The following is a 26,299-nucleotide window of genomic DNA, read 5'->3' on the forward strand; positions in this document are numbered from 1 at the left end:
TTTTTTTAAAATTAATATAAAAGATGAAAAAATAGCCCATGAATATATTTAAAGGCTAGTTGCTAATCCGCTTAAAATGATGACATTTGAAGATCTCATTCACACTTTTCCATATAATCGCAGGCGCTTCCTTCTGTCGGGCGGATGAATTCATTTGCAACAACACTTTATGCAAACTGCACATATGGGTGTGTGACGGCAAGGACGACTGCGGAGATAACTCCGATGAAGACATAGACATGTGCGGTAGGTTGACTTGTGGAATGCATTAAAATCAAACTCATGCATATTTTAGAACACCTACTTTCATACAATCCCAGGAGGCAGCGTTCTTTTGTTTTCCTGCAGCTGCTTTTTACTCGGATGTCTCCATTAGCTTTTGTTGTGTGTGTTGGTCCGCAGTGAAACTCCCATGTCCTCCGACGAGGCCGTTCCGCTGCAGGAACGACCACGTGTGTCTGCGCACCGACCAGGTCTGCAACAAGGTGGACGACTGCGGAGACAACTCGGACGAGGAGCAGTGTGGTGAGTGCCACGGTCAAGTTATGTCTCTTACAACCCATAAACATTTTATATAAGTGTATATATACATATATATACATATACATATATATATATATATATATATATATATATTCAGCGCTTTGAGCTACCATAGGGAATGAAAAGCGCTTTATAAATACAGGTTAATTTTATATATATATGTATATATACAGCATGTATATGTATGTAATACTGTCTGTATTTTGTATGCAACTGTATATTGTTAACTGTCATATGTCTGTAATGTACTTCTCTGATGTCTAAAACAATAGGAGCTTTAAGCAATTGTGTTTTTTTCTTGAATATGGGATACATATTACTTCACAAAATCTAGCTGTAAACATTTGGAATTAAAACAAAACATTCCACATAAAATGAAAAAAAAGAAGTTTAATTTAAAAATTATTGTCAGACTAAATTTGTCCGCGGCTAAAACAGGACCCCCTTGTGATGAGTCAAAAGGTCTTAAAAGTTAATAAAATATTATTTAAATTGGCAAGGAAAATTTGCCAAAGGGGTACAAAAAAATTGTTTTACCAAGAATTTCTCAATAAGACAAAAATTGTAGTTACTAAGATATTTTTCAAACTAAACTAGGATTATTTTGCTATTGAAAAACTTTACAAGAAACAAAATAAGACTTAATAAGACTTTTTTTATTGAAACAAGAGTATTTTTGCTTATTTGAAATTTAGTTTTTGCTGTACAAGTCAAGTAATTGTCTTTTTAGATTAAATATGTGATAATAATTATGTCTAAAAATTAAAAGTACACTTTTTTATGAGTTGAAGTTCAACAGAGGAATTTACGTAGAAAAGAGAAGCACTTCAAAATTGAGAAATGTGTAAGTTTTCTTCTTTCTTTTACGTCATCTGTTAGTGAAGGAAAATGCTCCCAGATGACCTATATTTATGTGATGGATGTAAACAAGAAGATGCTGAACTAAAAAAATACTTTTTTTTAACTTAAATTGATTTTTTTTCTTCATTCTCTCTTTTGAGATTGCAAATCGCCTTTTTAATTTTCCCCGAATTGCTCCAAAGGCGTAATTGCTGTCGTTCTTCATCACTGGCTGTCTGTGGAGAAAAAAAGAGGAGGAAAAGAGGGACAAATGGCTTCTCTTCTCCATTATTCTCTCACTCCTTCTGTCCACCATTCATCTTCCCCTCTGATTCCATTGATGCCCCCCATCTATCTCTTCATTCAGTCCATTACCTCCCACCATTGTATGCTTCTTTTCTCGATCTGTCTGCTCGATCTCGCCCTAATCCAGTCACGCACCTCCCCACCACTTCATTCAGCTCCACAGCTTCATTCCTTTGCTGTTGGGAGGAGTCAGATGTTCATTTTTCTTTGCATATTTTGTGTGGAAAGAAGGAATCTACATCCACATAAAGTGGAGTAACATCTTCACCAGCGAGATCATTAGTGAACAGCTGTTTATATTAAACTTTTATACAATAAACTGACACTTAAGTTCAGGGTGTTTATGTTTCCTGGAGTCTGAAGATGTTCTGTGTTCTCTGTCCTGGCGCTGAAGCAGAGGTGGTGGCGGGGAGACCGCGGCCCTGCGGGAAGACGGAGTTCACCTGCAGCAACCGCCGCTGCATCCCCATGCAGCTCCAGTGTGACCTCTTTAACGACTGCGGGGACGGCGGCTCCGACGAGCAGGACTGCAAGTCATGTGAGCGCGGCGACCGCTAACTCCAGCTAACAGATCAAAGGAGCTCTTTCAAGAGATGCAAAGTACCAAATGTCACCAATATGTTATCAGGAAGCCGGGCGATCTCCTCATTTCAGATGTGCTGTTTTGTTGTTTATGATAATTTATGTGTGCCCACGTCTGAGGTGTGCTGTGTTCAGGATGACTGATTAAGACACCCTCTTGGTTGATGCACATCAAAAGAAAAGCCCAGCAGGTGCGGAAGATGCAAAGCTGTAATCAAAGACCTGCTTTTATTCCCAGTTTCCAGCGGAGATGTATGTGGAAAGAAAACAAATCCGTGTGGGGAAGATGCAATCTGCAACCAGACGAATGTTAATGCTGTGTGCCAGTGCAAGCCCGGCTTTAAAAGGAACCCAAACTCAGGTCTATGTGAAGGTAATGCACAGTTTTTATCTACATCATTTTGGTCTGTTTGTGCGATCCGTCATCTAGCTGACGGCATTCCGGTAATCTGTCTGTCACAAACATGCGGATTCTTCTGTAAGTCAAACAGGAAATGAGTTATTATTTTAGATTTTTGGATAAAATTGAGTTTATAACTTTGATTATCCTGAACATGAAAACAAAAAATATTTAGCTATTTAGGAAACATTTAACCAAATAAGATGTTTGTTAGAGAAACGTGGATGACACTCATCTATAGTAGGATTGTCCATTACCATATAAGGTGTTTGCCATTTTTTTCATGATGTCTGAATCTACAACCCAAATATCCTGGATATTTCCCAGAAGTCTCTGCGAAAGACTTCTGAAGATGCATAGAGAATATGCATCGAAGCTCACTAGATTGGTGAATATAGACCTTAATGCATTGCGTTTATTCAATTTTTCAATTGAAAAAAAAAATATATATAAATAAAATAAATTGCATTAAAATATAGGGCTCTGAATATTCCTGCACTATAGTATTCTTAACATCAGGGAGTAGTGAGGAAATGTATCTATTGCTAATTACCTAAAGGCCATGTCATACAGCCACAACTTATATTTTGGGCATATTGCACGGATGGAAATTTGTCTTACCTGGAAAAACTGAGAAAAGTTATCATATTTAATTTTCACAGATGCGTCACAAATGAACCACGTCAAAACCACAGAAGAAGTACGAATAAACCACGCAAAGACCATTTTATGGGGAACATGAACGTGCGTGATTATTGCATTGTTTATATCCAATTCATTAGCGATTCATGCACCACTAACGTGATATGTGCACCAATATATAACTTCTACATCGGTGGTACATACATGAAAAGTCTGTCACAAACGGGTAGACAGCTGGTTCATTAGTTCAGACAGGAACTAAACACAGCTAAAGGTCCACAAAGCTAAATCAGAGTCAGACAGGAAGAGGTCAATCACAAGCATCCAAGAAGAAAGTAGAGATGTCAGAGTGAAGATGAGGGTCAGGGCAGGCGGCAAGCAATCAGAGAAGAAGCAGAAGATCGGGTCCAGAAAGAAATGCTCAGTAATGCAGGCAGAGTGGCACAAACAATACTTCGCACAGAGTGAGGCTCTGTGTGCTGCTGAAGAAACAGGTGGGTGATTGTCAGATTGGTGTCAGGTGAGTTAAAACCCTATGAGCTACGTAAATCACACACATATCACAAAAGACCAAATTTTGTATGTGGACAAAATGTACATCTTTGCGACCATAAAGCCATAGAGCAGATTTGTTCACCTGATAAGTAACAAGGAAAGAGATAGATGGAAAAGCAGGACAGCAGCTCTTTAGGACTGAATTTTAAAACATCGAGTCTACAATCTGTCAGGAAACATGTTGCAAATTTATGAACGTAATCTTTATACACTTTTTTCCAATTTCAAGAAATTAAAAGTATGAAAACCCATAAACCATTTGCTTGTATCATGTTTGGGTTCTATTTTTCTCAACAAAAAATCAAATAAAAGAGAAAACTTTTGTCTCAACTGACAACATAAATAAAGGTACTCATGCAAATTAAAACCCCATTAAGTTTTGTTTCATAACAAAATAGTTAAAAATTATAGAAACATAAATGTGTCATAGTTCTAAACATTTGTAAAATATTGATCTGTTCTGAATGAGTCCATGAAACTTCTCTAGTATTTGTCTGTGCTGATGGTTGTGAAGGAAATGTATTGTGTTTTATGCTTTTACGTATATGTGCTGTATGTATTTATGATTGTGGTTCAAGTTTCAGTATATATCACAATAAATTTTAACAGCAATCTAAACATTTAAAGGATAATCTATAAAACTACATTTACACCAGATAAAAGTCTGATAAAACTGAACCAATAAATTTTTATAAACTTGCATGGAGACTCTTTTTATCATGAACTGAGCAGAACTCTAAAACGTAGCCTTTTGACTTGATAATTCAATAACTGACGAGGACGAATGTCATCCAAATGGCTTCATAATGAAATCTTTTGTCTTTTCCAGAGATAAACGAGTGTGTGCAGTTTGACACGTGTCCTCATTACTGCACCAACACCAAAGGCTCCTTTAAATGCACGTGTGATCGAAATTACAAAGAGATCAATGGCAACTGTGTGGCGAAAGGTAAGATCCCACGTTTCTCATTAAACAGATGTTTTTATCTCATTCCTGACTGAAACGAGTCCTGAATGATTTTTTTTACTTTAACATTCCAAATTAAATGACTCAAATTCAAGATCATACACTAATAAAGTCATGAACAAACCAATGCAGCTTATAAGTAAAGATTTAGTTTGACTTTATTAATTGTTTCAAGCATGGTCAACTGAAATTCATTCAACATAGGAACATCACATATATAAATAATCAAAAATAAATCACAATCAGATTCAGAGAGTATCCCTCTTTGATATCTTTACTTTTCATTATATAAACTAAACTGTCTAGTTTAACAATTTAGTCCTTTTTTAAAATTTTATATCAGAAAGAACCAAAAAAAGATCCACGTAGCGAGCAACAGACACAAAAAACACTTTTCAGGAAAATATCTACTGTCCTCAAAAATTCCTGTGTTTTGTTACATATAGAAACAACTAACAGCATCTCAAAAAAAGAGCAACACTCAAACACAGTGGGGGTGGTGTGATGATGTGGGATTACTTTGCAGTTTCAGGAACTTAACAACTAAAGTTGTTAATGGACCCATTAAACGGTACAGAACCGTCCCTCTTGAGGGCTATGGGGTCAAATCAGGTTTAACCCTGTAACTACCTGATCAACCAAATCGTGAGGTACATTTAGAAAACATGTTTTTACAAACATTGATTGTGTGTATTACTCCCCAAGGTACGGAGGCCCTAAAGGGACATTGAAGGAAAATAAATTAAAGTGTGAAAAACATTTTTTTCCCAAAAATTGAAGTTAAAAAAAATTAAATTTTTTCTTGTTACTAACTGGTGCGCACCAGATAGTAACCAGTAAGATTTTACTACAATTTTTAGAGAAAGCTTTTTTTTCAGTTATTAACCAGAACATTTTTATTCCCAAAAATTTGAATTGAAAAAAAAAAGTCTGGATATTAACTGGTGCGCATCAGATTGTAACTTTTACAGAACCCCCATGTATTTTTAGAAAAAAATGAAATAAATTTCACTTTGTTATTTTTTTTATTTTTTTTTTAACCTGTCCTTTATGGGGGGAATAAACAGCAGGAAAGAAAGAACTTTTCTGATTCTTTTTTTTTTTTTTTTTTGGGTTGTTAAAGAGTTAAAGTGACCAAAAAAACAGATTGAAAATTTGAAAAAAAATAATAATAATTGAAAATTTGCACATTTACGTTTTTACACACCCCAAGCTAACATTAGCGGTGCACCAAAATGGTGAGCAGAATCAGAGCCATCACGTTTCGATCCAGGCTCCAGGTCAGACGAGGAAAACAAAGACCTTCATGGATCTGTTGGTCCGCAAGTGGATGATCAGAATGGAGCTTGTTGTGGCTCACCGACATTATTCTTCAAATGGCATTTTTTTGTCTCCTGATTCAAAAGAAATTGAATGAAGAAAAACTTCATTTATTATGTCCTCCATCATCAGAAAAATGTGACATGTTAAAAATACAGCTTTCATCAGAGTCGGTCTTTAAGACTTGAAATGATTTCTTAAAACCATGACTGACCAACAGTTTCATGTCTAGAACCAGATTCTTCTTATGTATTCTGCGTCTGTTGTGGTTTTGCAGGACCGGATGACCGAGTTCTCTACATAGCCAACGACACAGAGATCAGGAGCTTTGTGTTTCCGTATAACCAGAGCCAGGGGCTCAAGCTGCTCACTCACATCGAGGACAACGCTCGCATCATTGGCATGGATGTTCTCTTTCACCACCAGAAGTTCATTTGGGCCACACAGTTCAACCCCGGGGGGATTTTTTACCGAGACTCTCTTGAAAGGAGCCAGAGCAAATCCAGCGTCAGAAACATCGTGAGTGTTTTGAAAATCTCTAATCAGACCAACGCTGCTCCTCTGCCTTTATTCTTTAGTCACTGTTAGAGACGCAGACGTGAGTGAGTGAAACAGCAACATTGTTCCTCCTGTGAATTACAGTGTTCAGATTTCCGCCGTCCCCGTGACATTTCTGCTGACTGGATCACAGGCAACATTTATTGGACCGACCATTCTCGGATGCACTGGTTCAGCTATTACACAGCCCACTGGACAAAGTTACGATATTCCATAAATGTGGGACAACTTAAGGGACCAAACTGCACTCGACTGATTACTGACATAGCAGGAGAGCCGTACGCCATCACCGTAAACCCAGCCAGAGGGTGAGTCCGCCTCCGTTTGGAAATGCTTTGACTTGCTGATCGTTTGGAAAATGTGTTCATGCACTTGAAAGTCCATTCTCATTACTCTCAGTATAATGTTTATAAGATGTTTCTTGGGAAATAAAACCAACTTCCTGCTAGTTTATACATATTAAAAAAACTAGATTGTGCCACTAAGTAAATCTGGTTATCAGTTCGGATCTCTAAACTCGGCTTTCTATTGAGATTCTTTACCAGACACTGAAAAAAGTGAAACGTTGGATACATTCACAAAAGCTCTGTAATTCCTTACATTAAAAATATTACAGCTCCAATGTTAATCGATTGAAGCCCCGTGGCGCAATATGAGGAACCGGTGCGGAGCTTTGCCAACAGCTGGATTTGAGCGGAAATGGCTACTTTTGAGCGAAGGTGGGATACACTCTGGACAGACTGCTGGCTTTCGCTACCACGGCCGAGCTTAAACACTCGTTATGCCGGCAGACAGAGAGACGCTGTGCCTGCTCAGGTCTCAAGAGACAATAAAAAAAAGACATTTAAAAAAGGAAAAAGGTCTCCTAATTTTATTTTTCCCCCTCGGATTAATACGAAACAGTGAGCTCAAGCAGCACAGACACAGAAACACAGTGGAAGCGGCTGTCATACAGACACAGCCCCCTGTACCGGGAAAGTCTTTTAATAATAGTCATAATTCAAACATGGAGACATGATTACTGATGTTTGTAGAACTTTTTTACAATAAATAAACCTGATTCCTCGACATCAACATCATTCTAAGTGAGAAATCCACAGACAGAGCTGGTAGCTCCTCCCACATCATCAGAAACACATTTTTTGACAGGCGGCGAGCAGCGAATTCGCCCCTCAATGAAAGAGGAGCGGGGCACACAAATTTGTTGCACGAATCGTGTTCAGTGTGAAAGCACCTTGAAACTTTAACCGTAACTTTCAATATTTTACTCTCCATAAAAATATGTTTATCAAAATTATACAAGTTAGAAATAAGCGCAAGGGGGCTGTGTCTGGATGATAGCCGCTTCCAGGGTGTTTCTGTGTCTCTGTGGTTGAACTTGAAGGCTCACTGTCTTATATTAACCTGAGGGGGAAAAACAAAATTTAGAGATTTTTTCCATTTTTTATGTTTGAATGAGGCCCGAGCCGGCAGCCTCCGCACCCCACACCCGGCGATCCGTCCAGAGTGTATCCCGCCTTCACCCCAAAGTAGTCGAATGAGCTCTGTAAATCTGCGGCTCCAGCGGGTTAATGAAAAAGATTAAAGTTCTCTTTGGATTAATATTCTACTTGCTGATCAAGTCACAGAAAACATCAGGTCCCCACAGCTGAGTTCCTGATTGGCTGATGCAACGACCTGTCAAACTTCAGATATTTAAATTTTGGCCATACCTCCCAATTCGCGCCTCATCGCTCAAATCGAGCTAATGGCCGACCTTCATGCTGATCGCGTTGCGGGACTTTAGATCGCCTCCTGTTGCGTCTGTTCCATTGAAACTGGTCGCCTCCGCCGTTCGAATCGCATTTAGTGTAAATGCACCTTAAGAATTCTCATTAAATCTCCACAAAAAGTCCTCTTTCCTCAAAACAACACCGACTGAGGCTTCATTTGCAACTAAAGATGTGAGAACTATTTTTTTCCTCTCTGCTAATTACCTCGGTTTATGATATTTGCAACACCAGAGATGGAATAATTTGTAAGAAATGTGCAGTGAATCATGTTTTGTGCAGCTGTGAAATGTTAATGTATGCATACTTTTCTTCTCTGTGTATACTTTTCTATGCATGCCTTTTTTAAATACATTTTGATCCATGCAAAAGAGGATTTATCTTCATCTCTTGCAGAATGATGTACTGGAGTGTAATTGGCGATCATTCTCACATAGAGGAGTCCGCTATGGATGGATCATTGCGGAGAGTCCTTTTGGAAAAGAACCTGAGGAGGCCCACTGGTGGGTATTTTATGTCAATAATTTTTCCTTACGTTTCTCCCCGAGGTCCATTTCATAGCTTAAGGGCTCTCGGTGGACTTCTAAAGACAGAAATGTTCCGATTGACCAGTTTTGTCTTCCTTCATGTGACCTTGTGGCTGGACACGCATGTTTGATCTCCTAGTAACGCTCACATTGACAGTGTGTGCACGGATGTGGTTCCAATTGAGTTCAATCACAGCCTACAAAGACTCCGCATGAGGGAACTTAAAAAAAAAACAATCCTTTTACTTGTTCAGTTGTTAGTTTCTGTTCGATTCCTGACAATTCCACAGTTAGCAGAGGCTGCTGTTGGGTTTTTACCCGTGACTGGAATGATTGCAGAGTTTGGTCCTGCAGATTGTGCATAAGTCATGATGTTAGAATACAGGGGTCCTGCATACAAAAGATGGAATCAGAGCGAGTGGGAATACACATGCTGTCTAAACAAACCCAGAGATGCAGCTTGGCCCACTTAAACTTTGTTTCTTAAACTTTAGAATATTTTTTACAGTCAACAGAATCTGTACTTCCTGTGTACCTGATTGGACTCTATGGTCTTTAGAAAATGCACAGATGGTAATGAAGATGATGGTGTTGGGAAAAGTTCAACAAATATTTAACAAAATGTATGTGTTTGAAACACCTCAATTAGTCTCTAAAAGGATCCTACCATGAAAAAACAACTTTTGGAGGTTTTAAGTGCATTATAATGTTCATTCTTCACTATAAAGAACCCCAAAGTTGTATTTTGATCCGTTCATGAGCAATCCTCTAAAAACCTGAGCTCTCAACAGCAGCCCCTCCCATACCCCACAAAATGAGTGGGTCCTCACATGCTTACATCACAAGGTGGGAGTGAAGAGTCAGCTCCGCCCCCAGGCTAACACAAACACTTTCTTCACTTGGTTCGTGAGCCTGTTGGAGAAAGGGAGCAGATTATTTCCTGGTGGAGAAAGGGAGAAGACTATTTCCTGGTGAAGAAAGGGAGCAGACTATTTCCTGGTGAAGAAAGGGAGCGGATTATTTCCTGGTGAAGAAAGGGACAGGATTATTTCCTGGTGGAGAAAGGGAGAAGACTATTTCCTGGTGAAGAAAGGGAGCAGACTATTTCCTGGTGAAAAAAGGGAGCGGACTATTTCCTGGTGAAGAAAGGGACCGGATTATTTCCTGGTGGAGAAAGGGAACTGACTATCTCCTGATAAAGAAAGGAAGCGGACTATTTCCTGATTAAGAAAGGGAGCTGATTATTTACTGGTGAAGAAAGGAAGTGGACTATTTCCTGGTGAAGAAAAGGACCGGATTATTTTCTGATGAAGAAAGGAGCGTACTTTTTCCTGATGGAGACAGGGAACTGACTATCTCCTGATAAAGAAAGGGTGCAGACTATTTCCTGATGAAGAAATGGAGTGGATTATTTACCTGGTGGAGACAGGGCGCGGACTACTTCCTGGCTTAAACAGGGAACGGACTATTTCCAGGTGGAGAAATATGGCCACCATTATGGGTGCATGTCTGCAGCTGAGAAATGGTCAAACCTGCATGGGACACGTGGATGGCTCGCATGAAATATCAATTTCGAAGACCGCTTGGTCAGCCTGTTCATGCACATGTTTTTTTTGCACATTTGCTGCAGGCGACAGGTCATAGTGAACACTTGTACGACATGTAAGGGCAAGTAGGGGTTAAGTACGCTTTACAAAGTTAAACATTGGCTCTATTAACAACATTTCTGTAATTTATTACATAAAAAAATATTTGTTTGTATCAAATTAAAATTTTAATGACAATTTTTGATGAAAACTAATAATTAACTGTACCAATTTACAGATCTTTTGTTAATTGATCCAATGCTTCACTTTTTTTAGTGACACAGGTGTGTCAAACAGATTTTTCTTTTTTCAACCCCCAAACCCTGTGGACTGTGCAAGAAGCCCCTTTTTTACTGTTCATGTTTGCCATAACTGTGTGCAACTTCTATTATTCTTACGAATACTTCAGGATACACTTAACACACGCATGGCAATGGTACGTTCCACTTTCATGAGGTCCCTTGAGGTGAGCCTCAAGAGAACTTCATGACACACCTGATCCCCCCTTAAAGGGCCAGACCATGATTTTCTTAAGTTTTTCAGAGTAAATTATATCCATATATATGATCATATAGTACCTTTGGAACTCTAAAAAAAAGCAATTACCACTCTCTTAAATGATCCCCGCGTCTAAAGTAACAAACATCTGTTTGAGCTGGAATTTATGAAAAACAGAACATGATTGGAAGATATACGGTTGAAGTTTTTTGCTGATCACCACCAGCTCCAGGGAGAAACTGGGAGTTGGTGTTAGACTGGGGGCGGAGCTGTCAGAGCAGACTCTTCCTGAAAGGGGCTGTCCTCAATCTGTGACATCAACATGTGAGGACCTGCTTGTTTTTACGGGTATGGGAGGGGCTGTTTCTCAGGTTTTTAGAGGATTGCTCAGAAATGGATGAATTGCGGGTCATTAGGGGAATTTTATAGTGGAAACTGACGCTCAAAAAGTTGGTTTTTCATGATATGGCCCCTTTAAGAGTCAGCCCACCTCTCTATGACCCTCCATGGAGCCGGACAACCCAAAAACTTCCAGTACCAGCACTGCCAACCATACGAATACCTAATGAGACATAGCCCTCATTAGGCTCTATGCTGTGTGTATGCAGATCTGTGTACACGCATGGCAAACATTGGATCTGTTGATTCAGATTTAATAGCTGGAGATGAAGAAAAGACCACAAAAGGGAATCTGTGAGTGAGTTTCACAGCCATTCTGGTGGATTGTCTTCAGGGAGACACTTAGCGCTGATATAGTTTTACAAAGTGCTGCTTTTGCCTTTTCAGTCTCGGTGTACAGAGAGAAACGATGTGCTGTCATATAGTGATGCCTCAAAGCCAGAGTTCACAATCACATTTCACTATATGTGGAATGTTACACTGAAGCACAAAAGAAACACAACTTTTCTGTTGGCTCTTACTTGACTAAATCAACTTTTTCCAGGGATTAAGGTCACTGGAGGATCCCGCTTTGGTTCCTGTTTAATTTAACAAACTAATTCATGTCTTACCTTCATCCTCCCACAGGTCTGACTATTGATTACTTCAACCAGCGAATTTACTGGGCTGATCCAGAGCTCTCGCTGATAGGAAGCATGAGGCTGGACGGCTCGGACCCCCTGGTGACAATCAGCGACAGACACGGTAAAATGAAAAAACAAACCGCAGCTTTGTACTCGCAATATTCAAGCTTCACTTTGGTTTCCTCAATTTCTTATCAAATAATTGCAAGAGTATTGTTTGTATTTCTCAGGGGGGCGAAACTGTATGTCCTCCCCGACACCCCCCCACCCTTTCTATCAGCTGCAAGTCTCAAAAGCTTTTGTGCTTTTGGCTGCAAGTGCACCAGGAGATTTATCTGAACCTTTCCGCTCCTCTCCTCTGAATCTGTAGGACTTTCTCAGCCGTACAGGATTGATATATTCGAGGATTACATTTACGGGACGGGACTGAAACACGACGTCTTCAAAATTCACAAATTTGGCAAACAGATGGTGGAATTTCTCAACTTGGGACTGGAGAGACCGACCAATATTTTCATTTCCAGCCGTTACAAACAGCAAGATGGTAAGACATGAAAGTTTTTTGGATTATTTTTACACTTTTTTTTTACTTTTAAAAAAGGTGGAAGAGCTTTTTTTGCTGCAACCTTTCTGCATTTTATAGAAGGAAATTGTTTGCTTGGAATGAAATAAAAATGTATTTTACTTCTAAGGGGTTAAAAGTTTTATCTGTAGAGTTTTAAAAAAAAAAAAGCTATATTGTTAAATTGATCCAAAAAGTGCTAACATACTGAGAATACATTTTTGTCTCTTTTTTTTTCATTTATTCTGTCCCCCACTAAGTATTTTTTGAGAATTAAGGGGTGTCAAACTCGATCACACAAGGGGTCAAAATCTAAAACACATCTTTGGTCGCAGACCGAACAGGATAAACATTTGTTAAACACTCTAATACTACATTTTTAAAACTTTAAAACCGTAACATTTTAACATAATTATGAACTAGATATATAGCATCACCAGGGATAATGCTAGTGTGAATGCTGTAAGCTGAATTTGGCCACAGAAGATGCTAGCTGAAATCACTGAAGCTGACGGCCAGCTAAAATATTTGCTAAATGCCAAATTACCTTAAAAAACTTAGGTTAGCCAAAACAGCTAGCATGTAGCTGAAAAAAATAGCTAAACTTCAAAATATTCAAAAAAAACTGAAAAAAAACCTAAATTAGCCAAAAGAGCTAGCATCTACTTATTAGCTCCAAAACAACCTAAAAAAACAAACAAAAAAAAGCCTAAATTAGCCAAAACAGCTGAAATATTAGATAAACTCCAAAATAGCCTTAAAGAATCTTAGTAAATGCTAAAGTAGTCCAAGAAGCTAGCATGATTTTTAAAACGTTAAAACTGTAACTTTTTACCATAAATATGAATAATAAAAAGACAGGAATATTATTCCAAAATAAATCAATTTAAACCTTAAATAACTTTAAATATTTGACTTAATAATGACTTAATTTAAATTTAATATTTTACTCGCCATAAAAATATATCTTATCAAAACTCTACAAGTTAGAAATGAGCTTAAGATAACATCAGGCCATTCATAACAATAAAATAAAATGATCTGGAGGGTCAGATAGAATTACCCGGAGGGCCGGATCTGGCCCCCGGGTCTTGACTTTGACACTTGTGTTCTAAAGGTATAATTCTAAAATAGATTCCGATGTATTCTCAAGAGCGGGGACTTCTCCACATCCAGTAAAGCTCCTCTTATAATGATGTGTTTATGGGAAGACGATGGCTGACAATAGTGCATTTGTGACTGAATCGAATCCATTTTGAGTTGAGACAGTGGGAAAGCTCAGTGCATCTATAAAACTCATTTCATGCTGCGATAAATGCCCCGCCTGAGCGTCTCTTTTCCCTTTTAGTGGCTGTCAGCAGCAAATGGACAGCAACTCCAGAACAAAAAGTGAACTTTGTGAAGCTGTGGTGTCAAATAGGGCTGGGAATCACTGGGTACCTCACGATACGATACGATACGCGATACATGGCTCACGATATCGATAATATCGCGATACTGCGATAATTGGTAAAAATCCTCTCTAATAACTACCATTATATAGAACATGTTTTTGGGGGAAATATATCCCCATTTATCTTTTTTTTACCTTAAACACAATCATACTAAACAACTTTTCTTATTTTGTGCAACAAATTATAGACACTTTTGTGCAAAATTGCTGAAATCAGTAATACTATGTCTTTGACAAACATTGACAACAACTGAATTGGAATTATCTGTCAGATTCAATGTTAACAATAGTAAACATGATCAGCAGTGACACTACTTAGTGCAGAATTGTTGTAAACAGAACAAATATTAAATAAGTCAAGTAGTGAGAGCTATCTACCTCCAAAAGAACGTCACACCAAAGGATGATCAATATAATGTTTTACAGCCTCTCTCAAAATTGACCTAATTTTTTTGTGCACTTTTCTGTCACTTGAAAAGGGCTGAGCATCCAAAAATAAAGGCTGATTTACTCAGACTGTTACTTGAGATTATTTTTCCAATTTTTATCATTTTTCCATTTGGTCAGTCAGCAGTCAATAGGTAAAATCCTTAAAACACACATAATAATAGCAATAAATATAATTTTAAGTGCTTCAATTAATTAGCATTCTCCCTAATTTTACAGTGAATTCATGTACTTTAGTTTAATTACATTTAAATTTAAGTTCATACATCAAATCCTGCTTTTTTATTTAAGAATTACTTTAGAATTAACATTAGCAACAAATGATTACATTGTTTGAAAACGTCACATTATAAATGTATCAAAGTTACACCGTACAGCAGCAGGTTAAACATTGAAGTGCATGAAAGCGAAAATTCCGACGCTCCTTGAAGCGTACACAGACAACTGCGTAGCACGCGCTCAGTTCCCACAGCAAACAGGAAGTAAGTGATCGCTGGCATTCTAGCGCTCAGACAAAGTCACTTCTTACCGGGTGGATCTCCTACAGATGGATGATAAATGCTGACAGGTAGACATGCTTCACACACGCGCTACAGAGCCTGTATCTCACCGGAGCTTCTCCCGAATGAGCGCGTGCATCGCTATTAAAAGTCCGACGCAGCGTGCGCCCATAGTTCCGGCGCGTGACTCAGACGCTCAGCGCTACAGCCTCTTTAAATGAAAATATAATATCGATACTTGGTGAGAACCCATCGAGAATCGATCGCAGGACTAAATATCGCGATATATCGCAATATCGATATTTTGGCACACCCCTAGTGTCAAATGCTAAAACATTTGTGCCGGTGCATCTAAAAAGTCAGTTATTGCCATCATTTGTTGTCAGTTTTCTGTATAACCAAAGGCACTGCAACTATTTGTTTAGTTTACTGCTGTGTTCACATTGGACCCAATTTGTGGGTCAAATTTGTGTCTGTTGCCGCTCTTTTGATGCACAACAAATTTATTGCTCGACGCCCGGCCGCGGAGCAACTGCCAACGTTAAACTGGACGTCATTCGTTGCCCCATCATGGAAAACATGGATGATGTTGAGCGAGTATCTTGGGTTTATATGTGTTGGAGAGTTCTACGGAGGCGTTGGAAAACATGCAGCCAGGTCGGGGTCACCAGATCATTTAGAGTGTCTCCTGGTGCGGTGTACTTCCCCCTGACGGGCGTTTTAAACGTTACTTCCGTCTGTCTGTGGCCCAGTTTGAGAATTAACCCGAGAGAGGGAAAATACAATTAAAACTGGGGGATCTTTTTATTATGTTCTCGATAAAAATAAGAAAAAACATTATAAGCCCATGGAGCTGGAGCGATTGTGACCGTCCGTGGGCCAGAAAATTGATGTTAGTTTAGGACAAAAATCCTCGCATTGAGCGGCTGTATTGAGTCTTAATTTCTACCCTTTCGGATGAGGGATCGACAAATCCCGGACGAGCCCCCAACAACTCGATCTAGGGGCTTGTAAAGGATGTAGCTTAAAGGTAGAAAAGATAACAACGTAAATATACCAACCACTCTAAAAACTCTCCAACAGATGAAATGGCAACATTTGAATTCTTCTGCTGGAGGCCGTCATCCAATCAGGAGCGCTGAACAACTTGACCCCCAAATCTGGAAGCGGAAAAAAAAAAGACCAAAGAAAACAGAAAAACATTCCAAAAGTACAAATAAAACAAAACATACGACTTCAGCTGGAACACTAGTCCCTGAAAACGTCATGTGCTCAAAGCTGAGTCCCTGATTGGTTGATGCCCGACGCCCAAATAACACAGCGAGACCTCAGATTATGTCTGTACATTGACTGAACATTGCAACTTGACGCTCGTTTCACGGGAAGTAAGGAACTCTTACTTTAGAATCAGCTTTGAACATTTTTTTTTCTAACTTGTGTAAATATTTGGTAAATTGAACAGTTTTAATGTAAAATGTGCCAAGTCAAAACACTAGGAAAGGGTCAAAAACTTTTTTACAGCAATAATACTTTAATAAAGAGGTAAAGACTATATTTATCCCCTAATGAAAGTTTACTAAGATAATGAAACTTTACAGAGCAACTTATGTGTCTCAAGAATGAGTTTAGCTTAAAAAAACATGTTATGGATATACTTAACATTACGTTAAGTAAGAAATAGGGGTGAAAAAATGTAAAACCTAACGAAAAATATGAAATTTGGCAATTTTCAATCCCAGTTACAAGCCTTTTTTAAAATGTGTTTATCGTACTGAGCTCTTCAGAGATCTTCATCTCATCCACCTGATGTCGATCTGCTGCTTTACACCCAGGGACCCGCCCCTTAAACTGCACTTTAATTAAACCGTAAATCCCACATCTCATCTTTGAATATCTACTCACTGCTTGATCAGAATGTTTGATTCTGTTTCAGTTGTTTTGTTTTAATGAGTCCAGTCCATGCAGCCTCGTCCTCCGTCTGTCTTATTCCACCGTAAAGCTGCGAGTGTTTGTTGTCCGCCTCATGTCAGCTGCTAATGGTCGAACAGCAAAAGACAGTTCAGTCTTGGTCAGTTTTTCTCCTGCAGCGCGGCTCTTTCATTCTCCAGAGACTCATTAGGCCAGCTGTGCAGTGGAATATGTAAGTCTGTGGGCAGAGGATGCACTCGGCCCGGTCAGAGCTATGAAGTGAGAGCTTGACATGCTCAGCAAAACCCCTGACAACCATTTAAATGGGAAAGATTCCATTGAAACGGATTCTCCGCACTGATTTTAGAGGTATAACACACTGTGGTCCGCCTATTGATCATCACCACAAAGGAAAAGTGATGTTATAATTAAAGTGTTGCTTTACATTTCTGTGTCGGCTCATTTTTCTGACCTTTTGCTCTTACTTATAATAAGGGCTGAACAATCTGTAGCAAAGTTCGGTTTCTTTTTGATGAATTCAGACTTGATTCTATTTTCTGTTTCCTGCCGACGGCCTCAAGAAGAGCCTTTTATAATGCTGCTAATCGCTTTGACAAAAGCAAATGAACAGAATGTTAAGTTCATATGTTTTAACCCTGTAACCTCTCCTGGTTTCAAAGAAATAAAACAGGAATCTGATGAAGCTACATGTCATCAAACCAACACGTCTTTCTGATCATCAAGTAACCTTTTTTTTTGTCTCATCTTCTGTGAAGCACCAAATCCATGCCTGAGAATGCAGTGTGAATTCATGTGTCTGCTCAACCCGACGGGAGCCAGATGTACCTGTCCAGAAGGGAAGGTGTTGGTTAATGGCACCTGTGGAGATGTCAACACCTCAGGTAAGCTTTAGTGTAAATTAGCTTTAGATTCAATATGAAAACCTATTTTCTTTTAATTAGAATTCTTTTAATTTTAGAAACAAACAAGCAGATTCTCACTTAGACATCAATGTAGAGGCGTGGACTTCAGGGTTTCAGCTTTTTGATGAGACTATTTTTGTGTGAAAGCTTTTAAAATAAGTTAAACTATGGTCACAAATAACAAAACCACATGGTGACATAAATGCAAGTTTTTTCAGCAAATTCGGCATGGCGGTATCTGTAATCGGGAGGTGTCAGTCACATTTTTACACTCAGCGGATGCAGAAGTTGTTGGAAAAAGTTACAATTTTACAGCAACTGGAGGATTTTTTGTCCACCTGGTGGCAGTGGGATGGCAGGGGGGTAGCAGGAAGGCAGCACTGCCACTTGAACTGCCACCCTCCAGCCACCCTCCAGCCATCCCACTGCCACCATCAGATTGTTAGTAATCGTACCGTAGCTGCGCAGGCATCAATGAGGGCTGCCTACTATCAATCTGACAATCCCGACCCTCCATGGATGCTCTTCATCTGATGAAGACTCCTGCTGTGGTTGGACCACTTGGACCTTCGTTTTCTAAGGCGCTGGGGCTTTATCCTTTCTGGGTTTCTTGGGAGATATGTTGTCTAAAAATGTATAAATTGACAAGATTATGACTTGTGCTTAAAATCTGAGTTGTGTATGACTAGTGGTGCAGAATTGCTCGCTTTTTGCCCAATTTTATAAGGGCATCAAGCTTATGGTTCTCTGTATTTGTAAAACTATTTTGACACATTTTGCTAAATTAAGATTATTTTTATTGGATCACTATCCTTGGGATCAACATTTTTTTCCATGCATATATTTTGTTGATTCAGTTTGTTGTTACTAGGGCTGGGAATCACTGGGTACCTCACGATACGATACGATACGCGATACATGGTTCACGATATCGATAATATCGCGATACTGCGATAATTGGTAAAAATCCTCTCTAATAACTAGCATTATATAGAAGAACGTTTTTTTTTTGTGAAAATATATCCCCATTTATATTTTTTAGCTTAAACACAATCATAAAAAACAACTTTTCTTATTTTGTGCAACAAATTATAGACACTTTTGTGCAACATTGTTGAAATCAGTAAGACTATGTCTTTGACGAGCATTGACAACAACCAAATTGGAATTATCTGTCAAATTTAATGTTAACAATAGTAAACATGATCAGCATTGCCACTATTTAGGGCAGAATTGTTGAAAACAACAGAACAAAAATTAAATAAATCAAGTGACAACAGCTATCTACCTCCAAAAGAACGTCACACCAAAGGATGATGAATATAATGTTTTACAGCCTCTCTCAAAATTGACCTAATTTTTTGTGCACTTTTCTCTCACTTGAAAAGGGCTGAGCATCCAAAAATAAAGGCTGATTTACTCAGACTGTCACTTGAGATAATTTTTCCATTCTTTATTTATTTTCCATTTGGTCAGTCAGCAGTCAATAGGTAAAAACCTTAAAACACACACAATAATGGCAAATATAATTTTAAGTGCTTCAATTAATTAGCAACCTCCCTAATTTTACAGTGAATTCATGTACTATATTTTAATTACATTTAAATTTAAGTTCATACATCAAATCCTGCTTTTTTATTTAAGAATTACTTTAAATTAACATTAGCAACAAGTAATTACATTGTTTGAAAAGGTCACATTATAAATTTACCAAAGTTACACCGTACAGCAGCAGGTTAAACATTGAAGTGCATGAAAGCGAAAATTCCGACGCTCCTTGAAGCGTACACAGACAACTGCGCAGCACGTGCCCAGTTCCCTCGGCAAACAGGAAATAAGTGATCGCTGTCATTCTAGCGCTCAGACAAAGTCACTTCTTACCGGGTGGATCTCCTACAGATGGATGATAAATGCTGACAGGTAGACATGCTTCACACACGCGCTACAGAGCCTGTATCTCACCGGTGCTTCTCCCGAATGAAGCGCGTGCATCGCTATTAAAAGTCCGACGGAGCGCGTCCATCTGCGCAATAGTTCCGGCGCGCGACTCGCACGCTCAGCGCAACAGCCTCTTTAAATGACAATATAATATCGATACTTGGTGAGAACCCATCGAGAATCGATCGCAGGACTAAATATCGCAATATATCGCAATATCGATATTTTGGCACACCCCTAGTTGTTACATTTTTGAAATTATTCTTTATATTCCATAACTTAGACATAGTTTCTTTATTTTTAATTGTTTATCTATAAATGCCAGTAATTTTTGGAGGTAATGTTTCCTATTTGATGTTTTTATTTGATCTGTTTGCTTTAGTTCGTTTCTTTAATGAAGATTCTGTGTGGATCTGGTCTTATTTTTCTGGATTCTGTTGGATTTTCCTTGAAAAGCACTTAGAAGGATGTACAGAGGAAGTTGTGTTTGAGGTTTGATGTCGTACAGGTGAGCTGTGCCGCCCCCCCTGTGAGAACGGAGGACGCTGCCTGGCCAATGAGAAAGGCGACTGGCGGTGCTACTGCTGGCCCGACTTTTCAGGGGAGCGCTGTGAGGTCAAACACTGTACCGACTACTGCCTAAACGGAGGGACCTGCATGGGCTCGCCGCTGGGTAAGTCTGCCGAGAATGACTCTGTCAAAACTCATCCTCGCCTGCAGGTAATCACCGCCGGGCGGTAGACACGGCTCCACTCCTCATCGGTATTCATATAAGTGAGAAAGCCGTTTGTATGTGTTTATGATGTTATCGTTTGAAAATCCAAGTGTCCAGGTGTATGAATACCTGGTTGAAATATGGTTTTCTGGCATTTATATTCGAGTCGCGGCAGAAAAACCTGTGAAAGAACAATCTATCAAGTCAATTCTCTTTCTATCCAAGTTCTCCTTCATGGTGTCTTCTTGAAACATATGTGAAAAATGTTGAAATGTCTGCTTTAGGATGTACCAACGTGGAAGTTTGGATGGCAGTGTTTGTTATCTCTATCATACATGATTAGGAAGTTTAAAATGCTTTAAAAAACACAGTAAGGAGCTTCATTTAAACACATTTTGCATATGGGGCAATTCAAAGGGCTTTAGAGGATAACAATGCAATCAAATAACAGACAAAATGTGAAAATGCAGAGGAAATAAAATGTTATTAGCCTTTATTTAATCTGGAAGTCCCATTAAGATTAAGAATTCTCTTTTACATGGAGTTCTGGGAAACAGAAGTGAAGCTGTAACAGAGCAGAAGGTCAAACAAACACTACAGAGAACAAAACGTTGGAGAACGTTTTCTAAATCTTGTTTAGACATTAAAACTCTAAGTCTTTTTGTGTGACCAAGATTGTAAAAGGGTTGTCAGACCGTACATCAAAGATTCAAGAAGTTATCATCACAATATTTTGAACTTGGGTTCTGTTGTATTTGGTCCTCCATAGAGTTTTCATTTTGTTGTTTCCAATCTGAAGGTGGTTTAACAGCATTTAGGATTTTATCTTCTCCAAAAAGGACCAGAATCCAACCGATCATGCTGGTTTGACAGAGTTATGTAAAACTGAGAGTCATCTGCATATGTTGTGACATAAATCATTATTAGAACGTATGATCTGACCCTGGACTTATACTCCTTATTGTTGCGTTGCCTGAGGAGTCCGTCTCACAACCGTCATGTTGTCTCAGTTGCATCTCTGGTCCACCCCCCACCCCCCACCCCCCCCGGTGGTTTGTCCTGCCACTTCTGTGTTATCAACATCCAAAACTTTAGCAGCCAGCCCCCATATCCTCTCCTTCCTCACTGAATCCTTGTAAAATGCTTGTTTTTGTCATTAATTCTGTTGTTTTTTTGTTTTTCCAAAATAATTTTTTTGTCACCCATGGCGTAAATGGACGCTGGTTGTTATCCGTTAACGTGCGTTATCGCGTAAATATAAAACACATTTTTTGTAAGGTTTTATTTTGAAACCCAGACCTGTTTCCTGTTTCTCCATCTTTTTGTTGCAACATTGATGCATCAACAAACAGGAAATAGAACTTCTGCCTAAAGCTTGAGTTGGAGGTGATCTGAACATCCTAATTGATAAATGAAGGTTGTATTTTTATGTATTGATGGAACAGAAACGCACCGCAGATGGAAATCCGCCTTGAGAAGGATACATTTAGAGTGAACAGCAGAGGTCCAACAATGGAACCCTGAGGAACTCCACACAGCATGCTGTTCTCAGATTTATGATCAGTATAGAAACAACCAAATCATCAGATCCACTTCCATTAATATTCCGATTTAAGACCCCATGATATCAAATAATCTGCTTGGATCTAAAACTACTGCATTCAGTTTACTTATTCGCACCTTTTTTCCCTATATTTTTATTAAAAGACGTGGGAAATGGCTCTTCAGTTTGACATAAGCACACATATTAGCTTAGTGTGGCTTATTATTTAAATAAACTATGTAATGTGATACCACCTGTCTGCTCACAGAGCAGAAGAATCACTCTCCATTCTTTCATAGTCACAGCAGAAAAAGCTCTCAAAGCCTCTTTCCTCATCCCATCATTTCAGCAGAAATAATCCCATCAAGCTTTTATTGTGGAGAGGGAAACAATAAAAGCAGCTGTAAACTTTATAGTATATTCAGACAGACTGGAGGCTTCTGCTGCAGCTAATTATCAGAGTTAAACAACTTGATATTTTTATGTAAGAACACAATCTTTTAGCTGAGTTTGAAAAGCTGATAAAAGTCAAACATGCGTCTGTTATTGGGACTCAAACGGAAAAGGTCAAAGCATTGGAGTGGATCTGGAGGCCGAGCCGTTTATCACCACAATAAAAGCAGAGTGAATGTTTAATCCTTTGGAGATGGCTGGACATCATGGGTTTAGTTTTTTAGTGGTGCCATTTGTATTATTTACATAATATACAGTATAAATTAAAATAAAATGAATAGAATGCTTATGAAGCCTATTAGATGACGATCCTTCAATATCCTCGATATCCATGCTGATCAGTTTGACAAACCAATCAAGAAACAAAAAAAAAAATAATAATAATTTACAAATGTATTGTAATCATTTATTCATTTACAATTTTGTTTTTTTTTTAACTGGAAAAAATGTACTTAATTTTATTTAATCACCCAGTTTATTCAATAATTTCACACCAGTTCAAAGTATTAAAGACCTCTTCAATTATACTAAATTAATTAATAGTATCTTTTTTTTTTAAAGAATCAAATTATGCTTAACTCTATACATTTTAACAGTACTTTATTATGAACAGTGTCCTTTAATTCTAAACTTTTAGTTAAACTAAGTAAAAAAATCTTGGTTGACAATCCCCTGCTCTATTAACTATTCTAATAGCTTTTTTTGTAATTTAACCAAAGTTCAGTTTTATTTTTTGCTGCATTTCCCCAAATCTCTGCACAATATAAAAGATACGGAACAACTAATGAACAGGAAATAAGACACAAACTCTTTTTGTTTAATGCGTCGCTTATTAGATCTAGAAACTTTGAGTTTTATATGAGATTTCCAAGACAATTTATCATCAGAATAATTTAGACATAATTTAACATTTGCTACTTTTCTATTGCCAGTAAAAAATCATAAATTTGGAAAGAATTACCTGAGTGTTATTAGACGCCGTGGACCATTTGATGTTTAGAAAAAATTACTACGGTTAGGAAATGATAAGATTTTAGATGTGATTATGTTATTTTGTTATATATTTCCTTTAAATCAGTGACTGAATTGAATAAATCCAGTAGATTTATGTTTTCATAAGCAGTTTATGGATGGTTTTGATACTGGCTCGGGCAAAAAATGCTTCTTTATTTCTTGATATCTAAAATATATTGTTTTTTAAATTATTTTTATTGATTTTTGTTGTTGGTTTTATTTATATTTTTGTTGTGTGACATGTTGATGTGATTTACACTTCCATATACAAACGTATAAATCAACAAACTTAAGTAAAATAACTTAAATCCTAATAACATCCTGATACATTTTTATTATTCTTTTTTTCTCCACACTTTGTCCTGTTTTAATAATAATCTTCACCCTTTGAAAGTTGTGTTTTATTTGACCTGTTGTGTGCCAGCTGTTGTGTCATTGATAGAAAACCGTTTTTTGAATCCTGATCCATCAATCCAGTTTATTCGATCTGCATCTGGAATGAAGAAACTCTGCTAAAACTCAAACGATGATTGAGAGTGAGAGATGAACGTCGTCTTTGCTCCTCCTGCTCCATCAGTTACTCTTTGAGTTGTGTTATCTCAGCAAAAACAGGAGGATATTTTTTAAACAGATTTGACATCAAGTTGAGAGAAATGACTTTTTTAAGCTCATGTCATTTGCAGTAAGTGTACAGAAATCCATGTTTTTTGCTTTATTAACCCTTTAACAGCGTGGATATTTAAAGCAAAATAACACACGTTCTTCAAACTACACAATTAACACAATTCCAGTGGATTCTGAAGCTGAGAAAAGGGAATTTCAGGGCAAATAACTCAAATTTCAACACATTTAATGGACGCATTTTGTAAGTGGAGCCCAAATAGTGTCTTAAAAATGTGCGTAGTGATGGATGAACATGATTTTTTAATGCATTTCCATCATCGTTTCATTGGAATTAGTCGCTTAAACGCAAGTTTCAATGGCAGAAGCTTCAGAACAAGCCTTCAATTAACCCTTTAAAACCAGAGCTCCAGTGTTTATGTTCTTTGATTTGATGTAACTGTTCAACCGTTAACATGATTAATGTAATTCCAGTAGATTATGAAGGGATTACATTGATCATGTTAGCTGTTGAAAAGTTACTATAGATATTGAGTGTTTAAGCGTCACCGGTGACGCCTCAGGTGTAGAAAACTTGTCTTTAAAGTAAATATGATGCATTAAAGTTGTCTTAAAGGTATCCAGATGTTATTATTAATGTTATAGATATTAAATGTATTTTTTGAAATAAATCAAACCATATTTGATTGATTTTAAAGGTAAAAAGTGTAATTTCCAGAAGGTTCCAGGCAGCAATTGCATTTATCTTTGATAGTAATTAGCTATGTGGACCACGGTGGAGTCAGAGCACTTCTTATTACTGTCAGCTTCCAGGCCCTCCCACCTGGGGGGCTCAGCACCGAACAGACAGATTTGCTGATGTGCTCAGCAGGCAGCTCAGCTGACAGACACACACGAATGTTCTCTGGACATTTATTTGCAAACCTGAGATGTTCCTGCCTGTTCAGGAAGTAGCTGCAGCCTGAAAGTTTCTGGGAAAATATTCAACTGCTGCATATTCTGTTCAGCAAATCTGACCTCTTTGTGTTTTTATTTATTTAAACTTTCACTTTCTCCGCTGGTTGTTGAATTTTAAAATATTTTATTGAAATACTGTTCTTTTTTTCAGTGTTTTTTGGGGGTTTGCGTTCTCCGGTGTTTGCATGGAGGCGCTGGAGGGTCTGTCCCCGTAGTTGTCAGTCTGCTGACGGATCTCCTGTCCTTTAGGATTTTCTGTGGCAGACTTGTTTGTTTTTTGAGGAGTTTTGGGACAGGAGTGAGTGATTGGGAATGCATCCATGCTTGGTGTGACCTCACACTTTGGCGACATCAGAATAAAAAGTTGACCATATGTAGTTTGGAGAACATCCGTTTGAAAAAAGTTAAAACAAAGTTAAAAAAAAAAAGTTAAAACTGTAAGACCCAATTTGATAAAAAATAGTGTTTTTAACATTATGGAGGGCATATATTACAAAAAAAATAATATTAAAATTGCATTTCTGAGTAATTCTTTACTCAAATCACTGTGAATCAGGAGCAGCTGAAAAAATGCTATTGGAAAAAGCTTGTAGCTGTGATGTAGCTGCTACAGTCGACAGAGTAATTCAATTTAATTTTATTTATATAGCCCAGTATCACATTACAGTTGTCTCAATGGGATTGGCGCCTCCTAAGAGAAAGAAATAACATGGAAGGACAAAGGTGTGCTAATTTTGATTAAAAAATAATATATATATATTTTTTGGTTTTCATTTTAGCGCCAACTGCACCAATGGAAGAGAAAAAAACAAACTTAAAGAAATTTTGTATTCATGTGTTGTTGGAATGATCTAAAAATACCAGTCTGACTCGGGGAGCTCCTAAAGGGACTTTGAAGTAAAAAAAAAAAATCTGGTTACTATCTGGTCCGCACCAATTACTAACCAGAAATGTTTATTTATTTATTTTTAACTTCTGTTTTAGATTTATTTTATTTTTCTGGTTAGTATTTAGTATTTGGTGCACACCGGATACTATCTGATATGCACCAGTTTCTAACCAGAATTTTTTTCTTTTTTTTTGGTTAGTATTTACTATCTGGTGCACACTAGTTACTAATAAAAACATGTTTTTTTCTTACTTCATTCTT

At 37.9% G+C, this 26,299-nt stretch overlaps 1 protein-coding gene across 1 annotated transcript in view; it reads left to right on the forward strand.

The window, feature by feature from the left end:
- The window catches only part of lrp1bb (low density lipoprotein receptor-related protein 1Bb), a gene marked incomplete in the record, with an annotated part of 410,583 nt that overhangs the window by 368,734 nt on the left and 15,550 nt on the right, over positions 1-26,299 (forward strand). The window contains 12 exon segments of the mRNA XM_024287246.2: positions 124-246; positions 403-525; positions 2,084-2,227; positions 2,510-2,644; positions 4,698-4,817; positions 6,433-6,674; positions 6,798-7,021; positions 8,879-8,985; positions 12,120-12,236; positions 12,486-12,659; positions 17,762-17,887; positions 20,355-20,519. Of these exon segments, the coding sequence (XP_024143014.2) occupies positions 124-246; positions 403-525; positions 2,084-2,227; positions 2,510-2,644; positions 4,698-4,817; positions 6,433-6,674; positions 6,798-7,021; positions 8,879-8,985; positions 12,120-12,236; positions 12,486-12,659; positions 17,762-17,887; positions 20,355-20,519 (1,800 nt within the window).

The sequence above is a fragment of the Oryzias melastigma genome, linkage group LG21, assembly GCF_002922805.2.
Source record: "Oryzias melastigma strain HK-1 linkage group LG21, ASM292280v2, whole genome shotgun sequence".
NCBI lineage: Eukaryota > Metazoa > Chordata > Actinopteri > Beloniformes > Adrianichthyidae > Oryzias > Oryzias melastigma.